At 42.8% G+C, this 24,044-nt stretch overlaps 3 protein-coding genes across 12 annotated transcripts in view; 2 read left to right on the top strand and 1 right to left on the bottom strand.

Annotated features, from left to right (window-relative positions):
* MDN1 (midasin AAA ATPase 1) overlaps positions 1-3,036 on the top strand; it is a 92,442-nt gene extending 89,406 nt beyond the window's left edge. For both annotated transcript variants that reach the window (XM_041480352.1, XM_041480351.1), the window contains exons 101-102: positions 707-849; positions 2,215-3,036. In XM_041480352.1, coding sequence (XP_041336286.1) covers positions 707-849; positions 2,215-2,403 — 332 coding nt within the window. In that variant the 3' untranslated portion in view covers positions 2,404-3,036. The remainder of the gene's footprint in view (positions 1-706; positions 850-2,214) is intronic.
* A 275-nt stretch (positions 3,037-3,311) lies between these two features.
* On the top strand, positions 3,312-4,998 carry LYRM2 (LYR motif containing 2). Its single transcript, XM_041480391.1, has 3 exons — positions 3,312-3,383; positions 3,526-3,666; positions 4,592-4,998. Exons 1-3 carry the CDS (start codon positions 3,339-3,341, stop codon positions 4,670-4,672), a joined length of 267 nt encoding a protein of 88 aa, XP_041336325.1. The 5' UTR covers positions 3,312-3,338; the 3' UTR covers positions 4,673-4,998.
* A 2,907-nt stretch (positions 4,999-7,905) lies between these two features.
* Positions 7,906-24,044, bottom strand: part of ANKRD6 (ankyrin repeat domain 6) — an 85,900-nt gene continuing 69,761 nt past the window's right edge. For 3 of the 9 annotated variants that reach the window (XM_041480384.1, XM_041480385.1, XM_041480382.1), the window contains 13 exons: positions 23,739-23,837; positions 23,134-23,232; positions 19,845-19,943; positions 18,830-18,928; positions 17,146-17,244; positions 16,831-16,908; positions 15,921-16,025; positions 15,532-15,672; positions 15,130-15,306; positions 13,015-13,167; positions 12,352-12,465; positions 10,250-10,592; positions 7,906-9,188 (listed from right to left, as the gene is read on the bottom strand). In XM_041480384.1, the coding sequence (XP_041336318.1) occupies positions 8,629-9,188; positions 10,250-10,592; positions 12,352-12,465; positions 13,015-13,167; positions 15,130-15,306; positions 15,532-15,672; positions 15,921-16,025; positions 16,831-16,908; positions 17,146-17,244; positions 18,830-18,928; positions 19,845-19,943; positions 23,134-23,232; positions 23,739-23,837 (2,166 nt within the window). In that variant the 3' untranslated portion in view covers positions 7,906-8,628. The remainder of the gene's footprint in view (positions 9,189-10,249; positions 10,593-12,351; positions 12,466-13,014; positions 13,168-15,129; positions 15,307-15,531; positions 15,673-15,920; positions 16,026-16,830; positions 16,909-17,145; positions 17,245-18,829; positions 18,929-19,844; positions 19,944-23,133; positions 23,233-23,738; positions 23,838-24,044) is intronic. The other 6 variants (XM_041480386.1, XM_041480383.1, XM_041480390.1 and 3 more) reach the window with 4 other exon arrangements.

The raw sequence follows: 24,044 nt of genomic DNA, 5'->3' as shown, positions 1-24,044 counted from the left end.
TCTGCGCCATAGTTAGTCTAAAAGATTGCTCTGTGGTAGTTAAAAGCTTGTCATTGTGGCAGCTGTGTTTTTATAACTTCTTGTTGTTGAAGTACTCCAAGAACTGGACAGTCTGGGATTTATAATCCACAACTGCTTTGCCACAGGGTGGCCAGGGTGTCACAATATTCTGAGGGGGAGCAGCATCCAGTTCTGTTAAACTAGGTGGGGATGCAGCAGCAATCAGCTCTTTAGGATTAGGGAGCTGGCAAGAGAAAAGGCTGTAGGATCCATCACCTCCTTCTGTAAAAGGACAAAGCCCTGTCACATTTGGGGCCTGTCTGCAGAAGTGCGTTCTGCATCCCCCTGTAACAATTAGGGCTTGCATTCCTGAGTGTAATTACTGTGATTTTACGTGTAACTAAATACATAACTTAGAATGTACCTCTAGAGGGATGTATCTGAATCTAGGGGCAACTTGGGTCAAGTAAAATGTCTCCAGAAATGGTTGGTGCTGAGGAATCCAGCATGGGTGCTATGTCTGGTTCAGGAGGTTTACTTCAGACTCATTGGACTGACTTGACAGAATTATATTAGATTAAGAGTTAACTTCTTTAGGAATACTCCTTTTTCCATTATACCCACAGGCAAACAGAAAATAGGGGCTTTTGCCCTTTAAACGTTTTACTCTGAACTTACTGGAATTTTAAATGTTCTTTGTGCTCAGAAACAGCGCAGCTGCTTTTGATTGTATCTGATGGAAGAGGCCTTTTCTTGGAAGGCAAGGAACGGGTGACAGCAGCAGTTCAAGCAGCTCGGAGTGCCAATATCTTTGTTATTTTCGTAGTGTTGGACAACCCTAATTCCCGGGTAAGTGAACAAGGGAGAAGTATTCAACTGCAGTGAATAAGAAACCGATACAAATCTTTTTCGTGTCTTTTATAGTGCCATACAGCTGCCTTATCTTTTGTAGAGGTCAGAGATACTGAAACCAAGTGCAGTTTTCCACGTCTGCCAGATCTACCATTTCTTCCTGCTGTGCTTTTTATCTTTTGTATTTAAAAAAAAAATATCTCAGCTTCCATGCCACAGAAAGGCTAAGAGCTCCCATCTTCAAACAGAATGCTTGTAGCTCTTGGCCACCAGGGAAGCAGCTGGCAGGTTGACAGATTTGGAGTTTGAGACATGCTTTGTTCCATCTCAGCTCTGATTCAGCTTGATAATTTCTGACAGCAGTCCCCAATTGACATGACAGCTGGAGCCAGTATGAGATTAAACATCAGACAGAAGGGAGTATGTGAGAGTTATTTAGTGCCTCGGTCGGGAGAGCTGAGTCCTGCATCTGGAAATGGGGGAAGAAAACTTTAGATATCCTTGGATGGGAAGCTGAAATACCTGGGAGTGTTTCAGGAAGGCTCTGTAGTGCAGTAAGTAAGCACACAAGCCTGACAGAGAATTATGTGGTAAAGACTAATTTTGTGGTTCGTGTTTTCTTCCTGTATCTTTATTTTTGCATACAAAACTCATCTGCTGTATTTAGTGTGGAAACACTAACAGTTCTCCTGCTGACAAACAGCTGAAAGGTTCTGATGAAACCTGGCTGCAGTATCAGGGGAAAATTCTGGGTGTCTTTCCCTTTCTAACCTTTTTTTTTCTGAGGAAAAAAATGTGTTTTTTCCGTAACCTTTATTAATTTCTGAGCTGCTACACTGAGCAACTAAGAAGTTACTTTACAAGAAGCACAGCTGGAGTTTAATTTGATTTTTGTCTTTGTAGTATTTGTTGAAATACTATGAAGTTGCTAAAGAATCTTCTGTTAGAGCACTGCACAAATATGAGTTGAACTCAGCACTAAAGAGCTTACAGACTCTCTCGGGAAGACATCAGATTAATAAAGCTAAAGTGCCAACAGTAAACTCAACTCATAAAATCCTAAGAAAAGCCAGAATTTATTTACAGAATTTGGTATTGCAGAAGCTTAAGCATAGTCCCTTCTAGCCTATAATTCATGGATTAGTACACTTTTATCTAGAAGGGCAAAAGAATTTAACTGATTTATGTTCAGCTTCTGATCTGATTTACCATTGAACACTTAGAGCTTTTAATCTTAAAAGTATTTTATTAACTTTTAATCTAAGGGGGAGAATTATAAGTACTTAGAAAGTAGGGTAAATTCTATTAGTGATCATGGAATATGTGCATCATTTAGTAGTAACATCAGCCCTTTTTTTACAGGATTCTATTTTGGACATTAAAGTACCTATATTCAAAGCACCTGGAGAATTGCCTGAAATCAGGTCTTACATGGAAGAATTCCCATTCCCGTTCTACATGATCCTTAGAGATGTGAACGCGCTCCCAGAAACTCTGAGCGATGCCCTCAGACAGTGGTTTGAGCTGGTGACTGCCTCCGACACTCTTTAGACTTTGTAGACAAGGTCAGGACCCCATTGCTGCTGCTGAACTGCTGAAATACAAGAAGCTGCATTTCATGGGAGGGGTCATAAAGCTCTTCCTAACTGGGATTAATTATCCTGCGGGAGCTGCCCTGGGGCAGAGACTGTGTAAGAACAGAATGGTTTGGGGGCATCCTCCCACCTGTGTCACAGGACAATTATGCAATGGTGAGACTGCGTCCTGCTATTCCCACAAGAAACGTAAAACTTGTCTTAAATTCTCTTGTAATAATTTATTACCTTTAAAAAAAAATTGTAATATTAACAGAGGTAATACTATTCCTGCTGCTCCCTCCCTGCCATAAGTAAAACCAGCCTTGTTCCTGGGAAGGCTTTTCTGCATTAGAAGTTGAGGTGTCTCGCAAATAAAGCCTTTTTCAGCATCACCCGTGTGGAGGTGCCTCTGGGAAGGAAGGAGTGGGGAGCAGGGGAGCCAGATGGTTTTAATCAACCAAAAAAAAAAAAAAAAAAGTACTTGAATACTTGAAACTATTCTGCGGTTTTACCACGTCCTTTTTAATTATTGCCGATTTTTGCCTGACGATAGCAGCAGGGAGTGTTCTGAATCACGCCATATGCTGACCCCTGCCTTACCACTTTACACTGTGAAGTTCGCCCCTGTCCGAGGCAGGCGTTGGGGATGTTTCATAAATCCGGCGTCTTGGAGCACGGACGTGATTTTTCATTGAGAAGGCTATGCATCTTGTATCGTCTGTACTAATAAAGAGAGGTACCACTCTTTGTAATTACGACGTCTGCGCCTTGAATTGATCAGACCTGAAGCAGGCCGAGCGGCCGTGCCGCCGCCGGGAAGCCGCCATGGCGCCGGACATGGCGGCCTTTGCCCCGCCCGCGCGGGGCGGGCCCGGCGGCCCCGTGGCGGGGCAGGGGCGGAGCCGCGTCATGGCGGCCGGGCGGCTCCCGCCGGGCGCGCTCACCCTCAAGCAGGTACGGGGCACGGGGGCTCGGGCGAGCTGCGTCCTGTGCAAACGGTGGGGTTTGTTTAAATGCCTCTCGAAGCAAAGGGCCGAGGGCGCAGCTCGCAGCACTGTCCTGGGGCGGCGGGCAGACTTCCCTCTCTCCTTGCCAGTTCCTGAGGCGGCAGCAGGTCCTTCAGTTGTACCGCAAAATCCTGCGGGCTATCCGGGAGGTCCCTGCTGAGCAGGATCGCCGCTACTTAAAGGACTGGGCCAGGGAGGAATTCAAGAGAAACAAGGATGCTACAGAAGAGGTGAGGATTGCGAACCCGCAACTCTGATCGCCTCGGGCATGTTCACTGCACTGGCCTGTGTGTCTTGGGGCTTTGTTTTGTAGGTGTCGCTTCCAGACTGGTGAACAAGTCCCCTGTTACTATTTCCTCATTTATGCAAAGAAATAATCCTGCATCTCTAAATATTGTCCCCCCTCTTAGCAGTAATGTTTCTCAAATTTCTAGACAAAAATCTGGAATTAAAAACTTGAACAACAAATACTCTACTTACTCAAACCACAGATCAAGAAAACCGTATATATATGGTAGCTGACATAAACTTAGTAATGGTTAAGCTTTTTATAGCTTTTTTTTTTTTTAACTTTAGTTTCACCTATATTCAAGCAGAATACAATCAACTGGGATGGTTAAGGGTGTGAAGCAAGTGTGAAATGCAGAAACCTTCACATTTCTTGTACATCTGCTGTCTTCTGCTTCCTAGTTCATTCCCTGTTCTAGCCAGCGCCCCAGGAGCTGGTGTCTGAGTTGTGCAGACAAAGCCTTAGAGCCCTTAGATAATGCTGAGAAAAACCTGCACCTGCTGTGTAAAACCCATCTCCATAATGCTTGTGTGCTAGTCTCACTACCGGCTTGCAAAGGCAGCACACACATTGGCACAAAGAAAACATTATTAGGGGTTTGAATCCTCTTAAAAACTGAGTTTTAAAGCAAAGCCATAACCAAGTACATTGTTAAGGAACTGGAGAAAATTAATCCATTTATTTACCTGTTTTTTAAGTGTCTCAGAGACAGCAGTGTTATGTCACATGAAGAAGTAAATGACAGTAGTGCCAGTAAGAACTGTATGTTATTGAACGTATTTTAATGCATTAAAAGTCTGCATGCTTGTGTAAAACCCGTGCTGTGTACAGATGTACAGTTCACTAGATTCCATTCTGTTTTACAGGATGCAATCAGGATGATGATTACTCAAGGCAACATGCAACTTCAGGAACTTCAGAGAACACTTAAGCTGGCAAAATCCTGATCTTCATTTTGTTGACAGTTTAATTTTTATCTGTTGCAAATAGGCACAGTGTTTTTTCTACAATGTGGTTACATTGGCAGCCTTTGCTGGCAACCTGGTAATGTTTGGAAGAGGAATCTATCACAGTGGGGGTTTTGTTTTTTCCCCTTCCCCATCCATTTCTCAGTTTTGCTACCCTAAGAAGTGGAAATCACTTGGACACAAAGGACATTAAAGAACTGCATGGATGATGTAATGTGCTGCAGGAAAGGCAGCAAGCTGCAAAAATTACAGCTAAATACATGTGTTAATGCCAGTGCAATGGAAAATAAATATATGCCAGATTATTTTGTCTGCTTTTTACTGTGGTAGCTGTAATTGGTAATATTCACAGTGACAACTGTTCACATACTGTACCAAGGATTTTCACCAAAATTTGTGATTAAAAAAAGAATTTGGGATAAATTGGCCCAGAACAAACAAACATTAAAAGAATGTTTTGTGTGTAGATGTTGTTTTTCAGTAGTAGCTGAATAAAACTTAAAAGGAGAGGTCTTTATTCCTGAAAATGGGAGATTTTAGCCCCAGAGATGTTTATTACGGGGTGCCTTCAAACTAGTATTTAAGAGTCAATATATAAAGAAAAACTACACGTAGAAAATACTAACTGCAAAAGTTGTGGTTTGTTTATTCAAATGTTATACTACTTCTAATTGTTAGCTTGCAGCTGTTCTCACTTTCCTTGAGCTGTGGTGTATCTTTTATTTTTTTTTTTCTATATAATTTTAAAATGCCTGCATGAGCTGGGGATTTTCTCCACATAACTAGAGAGGCAGCAGTAGATCAATGTCTGACTATTTTAATTTGTGATTCCAAGACAAGCAGGATCTCTTCCCTCTTCCATTCTGCTACTGTAATTCCCTTGCGGGGAGCACCCCTGTTTCAAGGTGGGTTTCTGCACAGTTGCTAAGCTGCACAAACTGGCAGCAAATCTGGTAAACAGGTATCACCACTGGCACCAGAGAAGGGACAGGACAGAATTCCAGGCTACAGGAGGAATGACCCCAGTTGAGAGCAGGAGCTGTGGTTCAGATCTATATAAAGCCTCTGAGCTTCAAGCAGACAGAGAAAAATATGTATCTAAAAATGCTTCATTAAAAATTTAGATTTTATTAACATTTTCTGGTAGAACAGACTGCCAGAACATTTTTGTGTTGGGGATTTACTTTTCATGTTAAGAGAAAGTGCTGCTTACAATGGTATTTTGACTGAACAGCCATAACCAGTGTTGGCTGTTACCACAGCAGGCTTCCATTCCCCTTCAGCCAGTGAGTGGATTTCTGTTCCTTAATCAGGAGGCTTTACCCTGTTGCCTCACCATGGTGCTTTCCTTTCGGAGCCTGGAGCCTGCATTACCCCTTTGACTCCCAGTTTGTACATTTCCAGGTTGTGGGCATGTAATCCAGAGTTAGGACTGACAGCCAGGGCCCTGGACAGATGCTGACCTCTTGAATGCTGCTGCCCTTCATCTCCACTGCTCTGTGGGCTTGCCAAGTATAAAATTGCCAGCCTGGACTGGACGGCCTTGGACTTAAAGAGTCCAAGTACAGCCTGTGAGGGTAAGTAAATTTACCTGAAGAGAGAGGTAGGTAGATCACACCTGTTTTATAAAGTCCTTCACAGTTTTGAAGAAGGGAGGGGTATGGAAAGGAATTAGCAGAAAATGCTTCTCTTACCATACACTCATTGGCTTCAGAGAATCTCTAAAATCAGTAACCTGCAGCCTGGTTACTGCCTTAGATTACTTGGTAATTACTTGGATTTACTTGAATTGCTTGGTCTTATGAGTGTGGTCTGTATGGGAAATAGAGCTAAAGCCACAGCCTCTCCCTTGAGCCTGGGCAAGCTCAGGAGCGTGTGTGTGATCTGTGCACAACTCAGCCCTGTGCCTGTAACTTTGAAAGGGGCACCTGCCCCAGCCAACAGACAGCACTCAGTCCCTGCAGCCTCCCTCTGCACAGATGGCAGACTCCACTTTCGTGTTTCATAACCACAAACAAAAAGCTTACAAGTTGAAGTCCAATCTTCTGCTCCCCCTTCAGAGTCAAGTGAGGGGGCTGTGTCAGTTTTCTGTGGCTAGAAAATGTTACACCACACACTTCTGAGCAACACTTACTTTTAATTGCTGGGCAAAACATTAACTTCATCCAGGTGATACAAAACTTCAATAGCATGCTTCTGCATTCCTACTGTAGCTTAAACAAAACTGTAAACATACCAAAGTGTCTATATTAGACTACAGAAGTCAGAGCAAGAAAACTAGTATTTCCATAGCCACAGATACACTTCTCTTCTTGTGATAGTGCGTTAAGAGGAACTTTAAAAATATTGTTATATAATATGACTTTTTTTGCTTTATACATCTGCTAAGAAGACAAAAGCTTAATAACTAATTAGTGAATGGCATTCTTCAACACTGTAAAGTACTTTGTATTGATTTTAGAGCTCCTTAGTACAGAAAAAAAGTATTTTTCTCCTTGGCATAACAGTACCATCCTGTGTTGAAACTGATTTTGAACAGTTGTTCTGTCATGGTCTGGTAAGTAAGTAAACTTCTATTTCTAGCAGAATCTGATGGAGCCTTCTCAGATGCGTAAGGAGGAAACCCTAAAGGGATGCAGATGCAATAGTTACAGTGCATTGAGATTACTTGGAGTCTGTCAACATGGACAGCATTGGTCAATGAAAGTTCTGATTTTATAACAAAACAATGATAAAACTTCTAAAATGTTGAGTGCTGGTTTGTGGGACCATTTGTCCTAAAACCTGTAGACTCATCAGGGTCTCCTTTTTAGAGACAGAAGTCTCCTTTTTAGAGACAGAAGGGAAAAAACAGGAGGAATCATTCAGAGGAAAAAAGGTAGACAGTTTGGGCAAGGTGCCTGGAAAAAAATTCTGACTGCAGAAAAATAAAATTTGAATACAGGAAGCCAAGTTTTCACTTGGATAAAGGATAAAGGAGTTTTTTAAGTTTCTTCAATAGTAGACAATTTAGCCATTTACTGCTTGAGGGAAAGAAGATTTATATAAACATTCAACCTAAAAAAACAGACCATGGTTACAGTAAAATACTTGTCATGTATGCCCTAAACAAAAGTTCTCAGTCAGATTACTGGAGTAGAGCCCCAACAATAGTGTAATCACAAGGAGCTCTGCAAGCAGGACACCATTAAAAAAAAAGACAAGTTAATAGTGTAATCACAAGGAGCTCTGCAAGCAGGACACCATTTAAAAAAAAGACAGATTTAGCACTTGTTTTAATAATGGAAAACCAAGAGAAAAGCAAAGTGGTAGCTGAAGCTTCTGTACCTAACGGAATGTTTCGCCTTAACATCTCCCTCCACAGTTGCCTGCCCTCTCCCAGCTGGAAGCCTGCATCTGTCAGCTCCCTGGGCTTGTACCTGGAGTGGGTTCTGTAGCTTCTCTCCACTGACTAGAGAGAGGCCCCAGGAGTATCCAAATTAGGATCAATAGCCCTTCATCACAGTAATTCTGTCAAAAACCTTCAAACACCCTGGATTTATTTCAGTACTGGTAACACAACAGGTTTACATATAGGCATACAGTAGAACCCTCTAGTCTGTGTCCTGTGTGGAAGTAAGGGAATTCCCTTTTCAGAAAGCAGTTTTGGTTGCTAATGCAGTTTGGTTTCAAGCAGCATCTGGAAATGAGAGTGCAAAATTGACAGACTCTTGGAAATAACAAAGAAAGGATCTAATCTGCAGCATCTCTTTGTTATCAATATAGTTTGCATATGAACTCTCCTCAGTTATGGAGTTTCCAAAGTTATTTCTACTCCTGAAATAGAGTGTTGTGTTTGGATGAAACAGGCACTACAAATATCTATCAATATTCCAAATTCCCATACACCAGGCTCCCAAATGAGTCCTGTTGTTTGATTACCTGCCTGGCAGGTGCTAGCTCTCTTTCTGCACCTTAGTCCTTAATTTGCTCAGCTCCTCCTCTAAGCATTTGATGTGCTCCTTGAGCGCAGCTTTGTCCTGCTGCGCTCTCTGGTTCGCTTGGCACCGGGCTTCTTCTATCTTCCGCTCGTACCACTTCTCCATCTGCGTGGAAACGGCCTCGAAGAAGTACTGGGTTATCTCCAGGGCCTGGGAGGTGTCTCTGAGCGGAGGGGCAGGCGGGGCCGAGGGCTGCTGCTCCTGGCCCTGCTGTGCCCCGGCGTGGTGCAGAGCTTTGTGCCTCGACTGCCCACTTTTGCTGGACTTTTTTGTCTGAGTTCCTTTGTCAATGAAGTAGCCACTCTGTGGTTCAGTCTTTGCAGGTTCAGTCACTGGCTGCAAAGCAGCTTGAACTTTAACGTGTCTTAATTTGGAGCCCGAAAGCTCGGAGGAGGGCAGCTCCTGCTGGAACCTGTGGAATGTGCTGGCACTCACAGCTTTGTCCTTTGGCCTGACATCTTGAGCAGGGGCAGAAGAAGAAACTGGTCCACCAGCCACTACCTGTTGCTCTGTACCTATAGAACAAATTATAAACAATATATTAAGAAAAGATTTGGCCATTTATTTTAGCACTCAGAAGACCTTATTGTCTGATGAATGATGGGGTTTTGTGTGTACCTTGTACAGGCTTATAGTAGCTTATCACATCTTCACAGTCACGTGATGTAATAGAAAGTCATTAAAGGAGAAAAGCTGGCCCAGGCAGAGAGGTGCTGCATTGCAGCTGTGGGGCTAGAGATGTACAGCAGGCCAAGGACATAGATATTAGCCAAAAATTCTTCACTGTGAGGCACTGGCACAGGTTACCTAGAGAAGCAGTGGTTGCCCCATCCTCAGAAGTGTGCAAGGCCAGGCTGGATGTGGCTCTGAGCAACCTGGTACAGTGGAAAGTGTCCCTACCCATGCAAGGGGGGTTGGAACAAGATGATCTTTAGGGTCCCTTTCAATCCAAACCATTCTGTGACTTCGTCAGAAGGACATGTAAGAACTGTCAGTCTAGATTTCCAAAGCAGGTTGTGTCTGCTGATATTTATGAACTCCCTGCTTCTACAAAACTTGAAGTCCCAGTAATTTTGGAAAGGACACACATCTCTATGCTTTTGAACTGCAGAATAGCTCACACTCAAGCACCACAAGACCTCTTATATGCCTTTCTATTTGATGGGGCATCCATGCCTGTTGATGCTTAGTGTTTAGGGGACATATAGAATTGTATGTTACAATTGTATTTTACAGAAGCCAGGGCTCAGATAGCATTCTACTTGGCTGTGGACACCTGGCCATTCTGCACATTTCTTTTTTTTTTTTTCCTTCAAAAGCTTCCAGGGCCAAGAGTTATTCAAAGCACCAAAGGACTTTTGCTTCAAAGACATAATAGAAGCATCAGGAACAGTCAGTGGAATTCCACCCAGCCACCTCTTAAAATATGCCCAGTGGCTGCCTTGAAGTGTATTCAAATCCCAAGACATCAGGCATATGGAGGGGGGAAGCACACCACCAGAATTATGTAGTATTAATAATACAAGTGCCCCTCAGTTAATGAGCTCACCCTTGAAGGGATATGACAGCTAAGTACCTGACGTGGTTGTACCCAATGCTCCATCTTGTTTAATGCAAAAGTGTTGCCCAAAGCTTTGTTCTGGCATCTGGACTCTGCTCCTTCCCCCATCTTCCAAGAGGCTATTTGGAAGTGTGATATAGGAATGCTGGTGGGAGCCCTCTGACTGCAGCACAGGCTGGTTGACTTTACAGTCTTTGGCACTGTTGGGGTTGTTGTCAGTATCCAGGGTCTCAGTGAGAGACTCACAAGTGGACAAAGTTGATTTTGGTCTTGATGACCTGGAATCTCCAGAAAGCTTGAGCTCCAGATTCTGAATCTTCAACAAGCACCAGGTCTTCAGCTCATCAACCAAGGAAATCTATCAGAAAGAGACCGTAAATTACATAATCCTATGATGAGATCCTATGGTTCCTGGGCTGCTGAGGACATGTGGCAGGGACAAAGAGAAGCAAGCTGGGTGTCTGTGGGCTTAGACTCCCTGTTCAGGTAGACATCCCTCAGATGTGCATGCTGCCACTGGGAATATTTAAAGGACTGCAGATCAAAAAAGGTTGAGAACTATGCACTAGCTTATGAAAGGCAGTCTCTTTAGTCCAAGCTACCACCTCTTAGATATGAATATGCTACTTCCAATTCAACTCTGAGTACTCTTATCAGGGATGACTTGTTTAATCATACAGTCAATGGTACTTTCTAAGTGCAAGGAACACCACACGGTCATTTTTTAAGAATGAAATTCAAATTAGACACTTCTAGGGGACAGCTATAAACAATTACCAACCTCTGCTTCTCTGTTCATTCAGTCATAAAGGTGAGTCCCCAACTAAATGATAAATCAGTAACAACTTTCAGATTACACAGATGCTTAGTAAGTGTCAGCTGCAGATGCCTTAAATAATTTAAAATAGGAGTAGCTCTTTTCACCTTGTTGTTCATATGACATCACGAATTTAGGTCAGGCCCTCCTAGGCACAAGGATGCTTAGTTAGTAAAGCCCAATTCTGTTTTTTCAGATGTTTCAATTAGATCCAACTGAGCAGAAACAGCTGACATCACTTAATTCAGTTCAGGGATGTATCATTCCAGCATCTTGTGTCTTAAATGGAGATTACAAGGAGATGGAGCACAAGCCTAGATGTTCAGAAGCCGATACAATACTTACGTCTCTTATAAAATAAAAATTAAAGCTGCCTTAGTTTGGCAAGTACTTTTCTTTGGAGAAGAGTGTTTGGTGAATGTTAGACCCAAGTATCTTGATCAGTGTCCTATGCAAGGATTATCACAGCTGTCAGTCTTTTTACATGGATTTGGAATGGCCTTACAAACACTCATGATATTTTCCTAGCACAAAGTGTGTTTCTCAATTCTTGGAAGAATACCAATAATGAGAAAACAAACTGTATTTTAAATTCACCTGTGTGAGTGGAGAAACACAAATTTCTCAGCAGGTTTTACATGGTGAGTTTTTGCAGAAGCTGAAAGGGCAAGAGCTGGATCTCTACAGGAACAGTTGTTTTTGTACAGCTGGTTGAACAAGCATACAAAAGAGAACTTTCCTATTGGCAGTAATACACAGCTTGGAGATGCTGCCATGTTGCTAACATCAGAGGAAAGAACTTCAGCCTTTTAATACATGGGGGGGAAAACAGGTCAGATAGAGAAGAAGGGAGGGATTCCTAAGGCCCACAACCAAATGGATAAGAAGGAACAACAGAGATCTTAGCCTTTTTTACTATTTGGATATGTTCCTGCATATGTCCTCTAATAAGCAAAAGCTGAAAGCACAACTGTGAAAAAATTAGTGCTGGGAATTTTTGCAAATCACTATGTTAGAAAAATGGTATTTTGTTATAGATCCCACACTAGAAATGCACCAAATTAAATTACAGTAGTGGGACTGGATTTCCTCATTTCTAATGCAAAAACATCATAAATTTGGTTTAGTGACTAAGATGGTGGGTAGGAATAATTTGGTCTTTGAAGCTCTTTTACCTGTTTTAATAGATGTGACACATCTCTGATATTTTCTGCCTGCTGGAATGAAACTCCTGAGCTGACCTACCAGGGGAGGGAGCTGACCTGCCTACCCAAGAGGGAGTAGCTGTCTCAAGCCCTACCTGCCGCTTCTCCCCCTCGCTCTTTTCCAGCTCCGTGTGCTGCTGCAGGCGGTGAAGGCACTCTGTCCTCTCTGCCGACAGTCGCTCAGCCATCAGCTTGTCCAAAACTCGGAGCTGTGGGGAAAACACTGTTCAGCTGAGATCATTGTGTTAGAAACCAAACTCCCATCTGTGAACCCTGTAAATCAAACTACAGTCTGTCTTTCAGTCTTCATTTCTAGAAATACTGCCAACTACAATTAGATGTAGCTTGCAAAGAGGCTCAATCACAAAATTACCAATGAATAACTATTAAATTAAAAAGCAATTTAGAGGATCTTGAATCTTAATGCATACTAATTCAGCAAGAGGGATTTTTACAATTATGAAATGACCAGTCATGGACCAGGCTTCTTTCCCTCTTAATGGCTCAAGCCTTTAAGATTCATTGTCCAAAGAAGCATCAGAAGCCACTTAACACATTAAATGTGTTTTTTCTCAAGACCCTGGTTTGCAACATCAGTTCCCAGTGGAATGTCACAGTTCCCTAGACTTAAGTATTAGAGTTCAGGTTTGCCTTTACAACACAAGAAGCAAAAAATTAATCATTACAATGAAAATATTTAAGTTTAAGATATGTTTCTAAATCATATAGAAAAGCAGAACTTCAGGTCATGTTCTTACCTGATGTTGAGTTTTGCTTTCCATCTGGCCCAGCTTAATATTCATTTTATCTTGTACTGTCCCAAGCTCAGCTTTTATCTCTTCCACTGTTGCCTCCAGCTGATTCTCCAGTTTATTTATCAGGGGCTCACAACGACATCCATTTATGGGTGCCTGAAAGGAGTGATGATGATACATTGACTTGCTACACCCCAACACCCTCTTAGCACACTTGGAACATTATCACAGCCTCCTTCAGTCTTGGGTTCTTCTATCCCATGTACTATATCTCACCCTCCTGACAGTATCTTACAGCAGCTCAGCAGATGGGCTGTTAGCTGAAAAAGCACAGCTGCACAGGGATTGGTTTGATGTGTAGGGACACACCCTAACACTAAGTGTTGATTTCACTGGGGCTACAAGCAGCACTGAGCTCAGGCCCTGTGTGTTGGCTGAGGGAATACCACATCACAGGCCTACACCCCGTGTCTCGATGCTGTAATTCTCAGTTGTAAAAATCTAATTTGTGGATGCGTGTGGGTTGCGTGCATTTGTTTTTTACCCTAATGCCAATCATGTGCTCTGTCCTTCTTCAGTACTGGATGGCAAGGCCTCGCTGCTTCTGTTTGCCGTCACCCTCCTGGCATTCAGCTGCTGGGCACTCCTGAGCCTGCCTCTGACTCATGTGACACCATCCCATGGCCCCTCTGCAAGGGCAGCTTCACTGACCACATTTAAATCTCTCAGGGAGATGGCCACAAAAGGCTCCCTTAAGCAAGGACAGCTAAACCTCATCAGCTTCCTCTGCAGCCCAGAGGCACAAAGTGGCTCCTTCAGGGGCTGTGCCAGTAGCCCAAAGCAGCTGCTCTGAATCTGTCTGCAGAGGAGCCTCCCTCTTTTCTTTAGCCCCACGGCAATGTTTCCTAAATTGGGGGTTATTCCCTTGGAAGGGAAAGGTGGGTGGTTTGCTGAGTACTAAAGAAAGCTTCAGAAGTACATGTACTTCAGAAATTATGTTTGCTATTCATGGCCTCAGGACATCAAAGAAGACAGACAAGCAAAAAAAAGGAGAGAGGAGTATCATGTATTTCAGGAAATACTGTATGGGAGTCTAGCACTATTAAGCTAATCTTTGTGAACAGAGCAAAATTGTATACAAGTCCTTTCTGCTTTCTGCACCTTTCTACTCCCCAAGTCCTTCTGCACCTCTCTGCTCATTTTATGCCTTTAATGTATGAAAGGTCCCCCAGCCTTCCTGATGTCTGCTGTAGGATAATTCCATAGTGCCCCTGTCTGGAAATTTCTCAAACATTACATGGAGAGGTTGGAAAGCAGTAAACAGCCAGTAAAACCTTAGAAGTCTGGCTTGAATGGTCTTCAGAATCTGCTGAAATTCTGAACTACAGGAAGGGACTGACAAGAGCTGATGGATGGATGTGAGAAGCTAAGGAAATGAAAGGATAGACCTTCCAGGAATACAGGGGGCAATATTAAGAAAACAACAATACAGATGTTTACAGTGTCTACAGGATAATTTAATTACCGTTTTTATGCTTTCTTATAAGTGTCTACTGGTAATTGTGTAATGAAGTGACTAAAATATTGTTCTCCAAACTGGAATAAATGCATGTGGCCTGGTAGCTCCAGGCTTATTTGTTTACCAGTTTCTATAGAAATCCTGCCCTCAGTAAACACAGAATACCCAAAGACAAGTTGCAAAACCCAGAAAGAATTGGAACAAAATCTACTGAGCTTACTTAACCTCTTGGTTTAGGTAGTAAGCTTTCGGTGCTCACACACTGCTTTTCCTTGAAAAATTTGTTTCTCCTGTCAGAACTCTTAATGTTCCAAAGTATATAATGGAAGTTTTCATGTCATTTCCAATCACTGTTCATGCCTTATCTTTGCAGATCAAAACTATTTAAGTATGTCTTCTTTAACAGGCACAAAACCACTTTATTGTTTGCCAGACTTCAGGCCAAAATGTATCTGAAGCCCAAGCAAGGAAAATCAATCCCAAGTCATGATTTCATGCCCCTAAGAGTGCAGTTAGTGGAGCATCTTTTCTGTCCATTACCTGTGTCCCAGCTCCACAGGCTGCTTGCAGTGTCTCCCTCTGTGAGGGCAGTGGCTCACCTGCATCACCTTCCCGTCCTTCCCTCGGTAGAGTGTGTAGAGCTGGTAGGCTCGGACCTCGTGCGGAGGGGGTGGAGAGGAGCAGTGGTGTTTACTTCTGCGCTTAGGCACGTTCTTCTGGGCCTGAGGGAGTGTCTGCTGATCAGCTGGGGAGATGGGGTCTGAGAGTGCTGAAACCTGCGTAACATACAATGTTTTGTCTATGTAAGCATCTTGGTAAACTATTCCTGGTGAGAATGGGACAAATTCATGGTGACAATTACAGCAAAAATCACTTTTATCTGAAGACTATCTCTGCCCCAGGAGCGTGGTGGGGCTGCTGCCCCAATACACCAAAGGGACCCACACCACTTCTGAACAGCTATCCCTTCTTTCTCTCTGCTGTTTTAAATCTACTTATACCTTTTCCTTTGGCTTTTTCTTTTTGCTCTTTTTCCCTTTAGGATCTGGTGAGGCTGACCGAGGTTTATCCTTCAGATTGTTCTTCCTCTCTGGGGGCTGGTCGCTGCTTGGTGTGTCATCAGCAGCTGAGACACTGCCCTGCTTGAAGCAAAGACAGGGAGTTCAGAAGAGTTGTAGAGATGGGGAAAAGGAGCCTCTTCCTTGATTGCCCAGCTTTAAGCTGCTCTGCACACGTGAATGGGAAATGCTTTAGCAGCAGAGCATGACAAACTGCCTCGGGCAGCTGCTGGGGCCACGCACAGTGATGGCTCCAAATAGATTGCTTCCTTAACGGGTTTTCATGACAGTCCCTCCTTACAGCAGATCCAGCTGGTAACGCCAGGCTGTACCTTGCTCTGTACCACTTCATCCCGTGGCACCGACTGAGCCCTCCTTTCCTCCTTCAGTCTCTCTCTCTTCTTCCTCAGGCTTCTCCCACGGTTAAAACGTGAGACCTGAAGACAGACCACACTGTTACTCAGTGATGTCATGCTCCTTCCTACCACAGAAGACAAGAATTAGAGCAGACCTTTTCCTTTTCTGAAAGGCAACAGGTAAAGAAGAGTGCACTGCCAGATGGACACTGATGAGCCAAGCAATATGTTTATGGCTGTGAAAACACACCAGCACTGAGCTCAGTCTGTTGGGGCACTCTGCTGTCCCTTAGAAGGGTGAGCACCTCCTCTGCTGTCCTTGGGCTTGTTCCCAAGCCAAGCCCAGCCCTTTTCATGCAGAGGTGACAAGGATGAGGACAGCAAGGATTGTGCCTGGTCTCATGCCCTTCTGCCTTCTGGTCTGAAGAGCTTTGCAGCATTTCACACACAACTGCAAAGTATAAACAGGACAGAAACATTTTGTTCCCATTGCAAAGTATCCTCCAGTGCTAACCACCCTTCTGGGGATGGGACATGCCTGAGGCAGGCAGCAGAGTGACACAACTCAGGAGCTTCAGGGTACAGGGCAACTTCCTAACCCCTGGGCCACTGCAGGGAGCAAGTGCCTCTGAACAAGTGCCACCCTCTGCCAGTCAGGACATAAAGACCTCTGACAGCACTTCATGCTGAGGCTTAATCTGCACACCTTGCTCACTTTGGGGGCTGAAGGTCTCTATGTCAACAGATCTGAGCCCAGCCCACAATGCCATCAGAAACGTAGGAACCTTTCTCAGCAGAAGACAAGGTGCAGGGGATGCAGCCTCCCAAGATTAAGTGGCCTCAGCTCCATGTGTATGTGTGTGTTGGGGAGAGATGTGTAATGTACCTGTGATGCTTTAGTGAGCAGGAGCGCAACCTCGGGGTTATTGTGCTGTCTGGCAACCTCTAGAGGGGTCTGGCCTGCCTGAGAGGAAAAAAGAAAACAGCATTTCCTTCAAAACACAAGCTACTGGAAACATGAAAGTTCTCCAACCAAGTTCAGTATATACTCTGTGCACAAGAGCAAAGTGACTAATTGCATTAATTTACCCAGATATAATTCAACACTTCACAACCAAGTATTTTCTACCAAGCCTATGAGGAATGTTGAAGAGACTTTATATTAATATAAAATACCAAAGAAACTCTTTGTCCCGCTTACATTGTTGACAACGGACGCATCAGCCCCTGCCTCCAGCAAGAGCTTCACCACCTTCTTGTGATTTAGAGCAGCAGCTACATGGAGTGCAGTATCCCCTGCCTGCAAGTCAGAAAGCAGAAAACAATCTTGTGACACTAGTCCTTGGGTCTCACTCTACAGAACTCACACCTTCCTAAAAGATGCTTAGACATGAAAAAACCTGCACTTACTTTGATGCAACAACTAGCTTAAATAAGGCCTGGTCAATAAAAAATGACTGACTGGGGAGGAAGATGACAGGAGGGGGCAAAGAGCTACTTCAGCCTGGGTTTGAGAAATGCAGCTGGGGCACTGGTGATCTGATTTATCTAAACCAAGTGACACATGATGCAGCTTGGAGACAGCCCAGCTCTACCCCCAGTAAATGGATAAGACATCTGAGGGTAGAACAAGTTTTCCCACTACAACTTTCTCTTCTTTTTTTTCCCCCAGGTTTGATTATTTGGTGTGCAGGTGGTCATGTATCACATTACTCAGAAATACTCAGGTAAGTACTGGCAGCGAGATGGTTGGCATGCTCTTTACAGGTTTCCTCAGGAAGAACAGATTTTGGATCAGAGCCAGAAGGCAGTCTGGGTCCAGCACTAACACACTGCCCTACCCTTGTCCTGGTGCAGTGAGGTGAAGACAGCCGTGATCAGATTTGGGCACTGGTAACAGAGCCAGCAACTGTTCAAGTGGGACCGGACACGTGTGTATAATGCCTTCCTGTCCCCCTGGTCTTGCATTTTGCCTTCATAAAATTAGATTTCCTCAGGATTTGTGCCTGTTGCTAACTTAGATGAGATGTACTCCTAAATCAAACCATTCTATGGGCAAATATGGAACAACTTCAGGTAGTGCTGGGGAATGAGGGAAAGGGATGTCTCTCTGGGCCAGGTTCACACCAGTCAATCTTAATATTCAGTAGCTCATTTTGTGAGTTAAAAAACTCATTTCCAAATAAAATTACATAGTAAATTTCACATGCTGAAACCCATTTTGTTTGCTATAATACCTCATAGTGAGAAAAGAACATTAAATGTACAGTTCAGAAAACATCTTTATGATCCTCAACTACCCATGGAAGATTTCCCAGGAACATGAGAAAATGTGGTTAAGCACCACATAATATGTTTATTTAACAAATTTAAAACGTTTTAATGTACTAATTTCATTCCCTTCTACTACCCAATTAGGCTATGCTATAGGTACAGCAGTTACTTCCCTATAAAACAACTATGGATGATTAATCCTAGGCTGGACTGATCATTACTTTGAATTTAGAGCATGCTTTGTCTTCACTTTTATGTCCTCTTAATTCCCCCTACTTCAAAATGCAGCAAAGAAAAGTATTCCAGAGGAATTTGCACTTTAGTAGCATCTAAATATCAGTGAGTTGTGCTTCACAATGTCTCTGTAATGGCTATAAGATCACTAAATCACCTCATAAATAAGCAATGCTTTAAAGAAATAATGCAAATGCGATGGCAAAATAATAAACCACCGACATGCCATTATTTTAAGGCTATTCTTAAAAGCTTAGGCATTTGGTGGTACAGTGGAACACACAGAGTGAAGCAGGATTACTTGGGTAGGAGTTCCTCTTCCCAACAAGTGGCCGTATGCAAAGGGCACAGAGTCACAATGAGGTTCATGCACTGACCTGGTTCTTTTCATGGACAGAACAGAAAGCACTGAGCAGCACCCTAATGATGGGCAAGTGATTATAACGAGCAGCCACATGCAGACAGGTATCTCCTGCCTGCAAACAGAAACAAAGCTCTGAGCATGTAATCACTGTGAGAAAGCCTGTACTTGTCATGATGCTCAGGGATGAAATAATCCTATTAAATCAGAAAGAGCAGTAAACACCACACACCTCCACAGAACAGCAATGCTGTCTTCTCTGCAGTACAAAATCTGCTGTCATGGGTGGGAAAGTTTAGCAAGAGCTGGGGTCAGGCAAGGTGAGAGCATGAATTCTTTAACCACTGGTAGGAAATACTGGAAAAATAAAATGCTATTTTACTGGCACTACAAACCCTGAGTTAGTTATATTTTCCCATTAAATCTGTTCTTCTGAACCATAACCCAGTGCAATATGGAATCTCCACTTAGGGTTCCACATAATGTTGAAAACATGAGTGGCAGCCAGAATAGCATTCCCATGAAGGGTGGCTCTTGTGCAGCTGAGCCCGGGAGCTGCACAAAACCCCACAGGTTTCCATTTCTCTGCCCACTTTGTTATCGAGCAGGGAAAAAATATCTGGTTTTCTTTTGTAGATTGTTTTTTTCTGTATCTATCACGCCAGAATCATTATAAAATAGTAGGAAAGCTGTCTGAAACTGAAGCCACCCCTGAATCTACTTCATTTGAAAGACGGACACATAGAGTATATGATGTGCAGATCTGAAGCCTTTCACCATTGTCTGTGCAACAGCAAAACCCCATTTGGCTCCTTCTATACTTGCTCAAGAGATGGGTACAAGTAGTGCATCACTCAATCCTTCCAAAAGCATTCCTGTGCATGGTGAATACAATGGTTGGGTAGTGGGGTTTTTTCAATATAATTATAATAAAAATCATTGCTTAAAGCCTTTCTGAGTATTTCTACAAGTTAAAGCAATATACATAAAACAAAGTCACACAAAAATGAACAGTTATTTCCAAAACTCACATTATTTTTGAGGTCTGCTCGAGATCCTCCAAGTAACAAAACACGAGTACTCTGGGAATGGCTATTCTGGCAAGCCAGGTGAAGAGGTGTGTTACCTGCCTTAGAGAAATACAGGAAAATATAAAAGCCATATTTAGATATTGGACATGAGCATTAAAATATAAAACCTCACAGATCTTTGCACAATAAGATCCACCCAAGGGTGGGAAACTGTTGTTTTCCCAAATATATGAGATTAATGAACCCAGAGATTGAAATCACTGCTTCATTCAGGCAATGGCTTACCTGGGATATAATAAAGGCAGAAATAGGACAGTATAATGATATCTGCATTGGTCAAATCTGTTTACAGGAAGAAAGAACTCTAGAAACTGTCTCATTCATTAGTCTCAAACAGCAGTGTTAAATATGTAATTTAAAGAACTGTAATTCTTGTGTTTCGGGTTTCCCCCATGCACAGACACAAAAAAGCAAACTGCCATGGCACGGGATCTTTGATCCCAGCCACAAATGCTGCAGGGTATTGAGCAGACCAGGGTCACAACTCCTGTCTCCTTACAACTGTAATACAAACCAGCTTGAAGTCTGGCTGCGTCTGTAGGTGCTCTCACTGGGCAGGATACAGATTTTAGGCTATCAAGAAGCTTTGATGTTCAGGAGGCACACCAGACTCCAACCAAGATGGGAAGGGAGGGCAAAAAGCCACCCAAGCTGTAGAGAATCACATGCTATGGTTCCTCAAAGAAGAAAATGTGCAGAAGTGGACAGAAATCAAAGAAGTGTTGGCCCGTGTATGTCTTTCTAAACAATGAACGAGTTTATTGGTCTGACAAGTTTTTTCTGGCAGCATTTGGTTTTTGTTGATCTGAAAACATTCAGGGCTTTTGGCTCTTGGAAGCTAGAAATTAAATCACCTCAGGTAAAAAGGTTTACCAGGCTTACTATGCTGTCTGTTCACCTTAATTTTGTCCTTTCATTTGTCCCCCTTGCTTTCAAGACACAGATCAAAGCTGCAGGGTTTGAATTACAAAAGCCAAGCTTAGATGTGGTCTTAGGTCTTCACTTCCATATTATAGACCTGAATATGACTGCATGTCAGCCTCTAAGCTGTGGCAGACATGAACATTTCTCTTCTCAGCTAAATTGTGTTTAAGTGTCAATTTTTTCCCTCACAGGTTTATCTCTGAAAAGCCTCTGCAATGCCTTTATCATTTACTGTTTGGCAGGTTGGCCCTGGTGGGAAGGCAGAGGTCCTGTGCAGCAGGTGAGGACTTCAATTCAGGGAGAATGACAGTGCCAAGGGTCAGAGCTCTTCTGAGAGGGAGAGAAGCTCCAAGTTGTACCAGTCTGGGAATCTTCACTGAAATGTACAGAGTGATGAAGAATCTAAAAATAAGGCTACAACTGATCTCACTGGATGATTTATCAAAGCAGAAAAGATTTTATTAAGCCAACTTAAATGAAAATAAACTGCATCTCCAGGATGACTACTGTGCAGAAGGAATACAGCTACCCAAAGCACAGTGTCAAATCCTTCCCATCTTTTGCTGCTTCACAGGTTTGGCAAATCTAGCAGCTCATATCTGTCCCATCCATCCAAAATCACACAATACCCAGGTGTAAGTCAACAGCCTGTGGGATGCTCCTGCACACAGCACTCAACCCTGGCTGCCAGAAAAGCTGTCAGAATGATAGTGCCTTGTCATAAGTAACACAAAAAGCTGAGAGAACAGAGAAACCATTTTGGGATTAAGTGGACTTAAGCTCTTAATTTTTCTTGAAAACAAAAGGGGTAAAAGCACGTGCAAGCATGCACGATTCCCACATTTTTCAGCAGCTCCTGAGAATATATCTTGTCCATTATAAACGATCCAAAGAGTAAAATGCAAAGGGCAAGACATCAAAGACTAGCACAGGAGCTGCTCAGGCAGTATTTAAGTTTGCCAGTCATATTTCAGCCATCAGTCCTGCTGAGCTATTTTGTGTACATACTTTCCCAGAGAGGTTGCCTCCAGCTGACATAAACTGGATTGTAAGCTAAATCTTCTCATTCCCTGAGGCACCCAAGCATGCAGGATAACCAGACTTGCATCTTAGGCCCACACCTTTGTACAGAAGTGTATGTGTATACATAGACAAGCATATCCAGGGACAGGAGCAAAATGACTCACAAGACTTACAGTCAAGCATGGGAACTTTTCTAAAGTACCCTTGATACAAGTCTAGGCGGACATTACAGCAAAAGTAATTACAGTAAATAAAAATTGGTAGTTGAAATAATACAAAAGAAGGAATACACATAAAATACTACCAAATACAATGAAATTGCAGACCACAAAGTCACCACAACTGTACAAATATATGATTCTATAGTGCCTATACATACATGCACATACAGAAACACTATGCCCAAGCAACATACCTTTTCACTCTAAACCTTAGACTTTGACCAGCTGTCTCCTTTCTTTCCCAGCCCCCTTTCAGTTGTTGTTTTAGAGACACATTTACCAAAAATGCTCAGAGATCCCCTAAAGCAATCCCAAAGTCCTCTCCCTGTCACACGGGGCACCGTGCCAGCCGTGTGATCTGACCAACCCAGCAGCAAAGCTATCCAAACCCTGACTCCGCTCACACCATGGGCTGCTACCACCATTTCCTGGACTATTCCATTAACTTCTGAATTACTGAATTGAAGTGCCCCTCAGCTATAACAATTAGAGTGGAACTAAAACCCTTTACTTTGTTATTCTTTCCTCTAAATGGCTCTCAAGGTATTATAAATACCAAAAGGAACATAATCCACGTTCATTACAAGATTCTGGGAAGAGACTATGCTAATATATTAGGAAAAACTTATTAAGACACTTTTTTTTGTTTCCCCCTGTGGCCTACATTCCTTTGGCTGTTTAATTTCTGGAAAAGAACAGATTTTCAATACCTTTTTCTTATTAGTACAATTCATTTCCATTTTAAATCACACCAATCACAATGAATCTCCTCAGGATAAATTAGAGCACCATGGAGACTTCCACAGGAATGGCAGTGTTCCTCAGCTGTAATTAATGTATCATTCAACGCGTTATTGAGTTTCTCCTGCGTCAGCTGGCAAAATATGAATTTCCTAATGCCTGTGGATGAACCATCCAGGCGTGATAAATGAAAAGAAGAAAAAAAATCCCACTAAGAGCTGGCCCCCCACCTGCTGAAAAATGCCATGGCCAGAAATCTCCAGTTCTGAGAATCAGCCACCTTAGAGCAGAAGTGAAAGCTCCTCCTCCACGGGTCTCACCTTGTTTTTGGCAAGAACGTTGGCTCCTGCTTTAACAAGCACTTTGGCAGACTGACTGAATCCATGCCAACAAGCTTCATGAAGAGCAGTGTTCCCATCCTGAGGAGCGCACACATAAGAGGAGAATATTAGGGGCTGTATAACCAACCTACTCTCTTAAAAGTATTTTCATTTCCTACTAGCTCATTTTCTATTTTATTTTTGTAAGAGGGTAAAAACACTGCTATTTGTCTGGAACTTGAAATTAGTTACATTTACTTCTAAATTAAACTTACAGCCTGGGATTCTCAAGTTTCTGGGATAATCATGGGAACTGTGCAGTCTTTTGCGTAGGGCGTAGTATGGTTGTACATTCCTTTAATTCATCCCTTAATGAGCTGAGAACAGACTCTAAACCAAAAACTATCAGCCTAATATAGAAGCATAACTAAACCAGTAATTTGTATTAAAGAGATGGTACAGCTTTTTTTCAACATAATTGCTCCAATTACTCCTGAAGCATCAGACACTTAGTAAGGAGTATAAACTATAACTTTCTCACTGAGACCTTAACATTACTGACTGCCAAAGCCGCCATTCCACAGGGCTTCTGTTTTGTTTGTTACCTTGTCCTGTCTGTCCAAAGCACAGCCCTCCTGAATCAGGGTTGCTATTATATCGGCGTTCCCTACTACAGCAGCCCGGTGCAGTGCTGTCTGGTCACCCTGCAAAAAGAAGCAAATTTGTAATTGGTGCAATTCCCACTTCATTTTGACTTAATGCAAATGCAGACAACACACAGAGGGGCTGCATTTTCGACACACATACTGTTTCAATCCAAGCTGCCTTCAAAAACAGTCCCCCTAAACAACTACCATAAAAGTTTCCAAGATTAATGAAGTTACTGCAAGTATCAGAGCTACAAACCATTT

Source organism: Pyrgilauda ruficollis, unplaced genomic scaffold, assembly GCF_017590135.1.
Source record: "Pyrgilauda ruficollis isolate IOZ18807 unplaced genomic scaffold, ASM1759013v1 scaffold51, whole genome shotgun sequence".
NCBI classification, from domain to species: Eukaryota; Metazoa; Chordata; class Aves; order Passeriformes; family Passeridae; genus Pyrgilauda; species Pyrgilauda ruficollis.
Note: the sequence above shows the minus strand (reverse complement) of the source record. Positions and strands in the feature narration are given on the sequence as shown.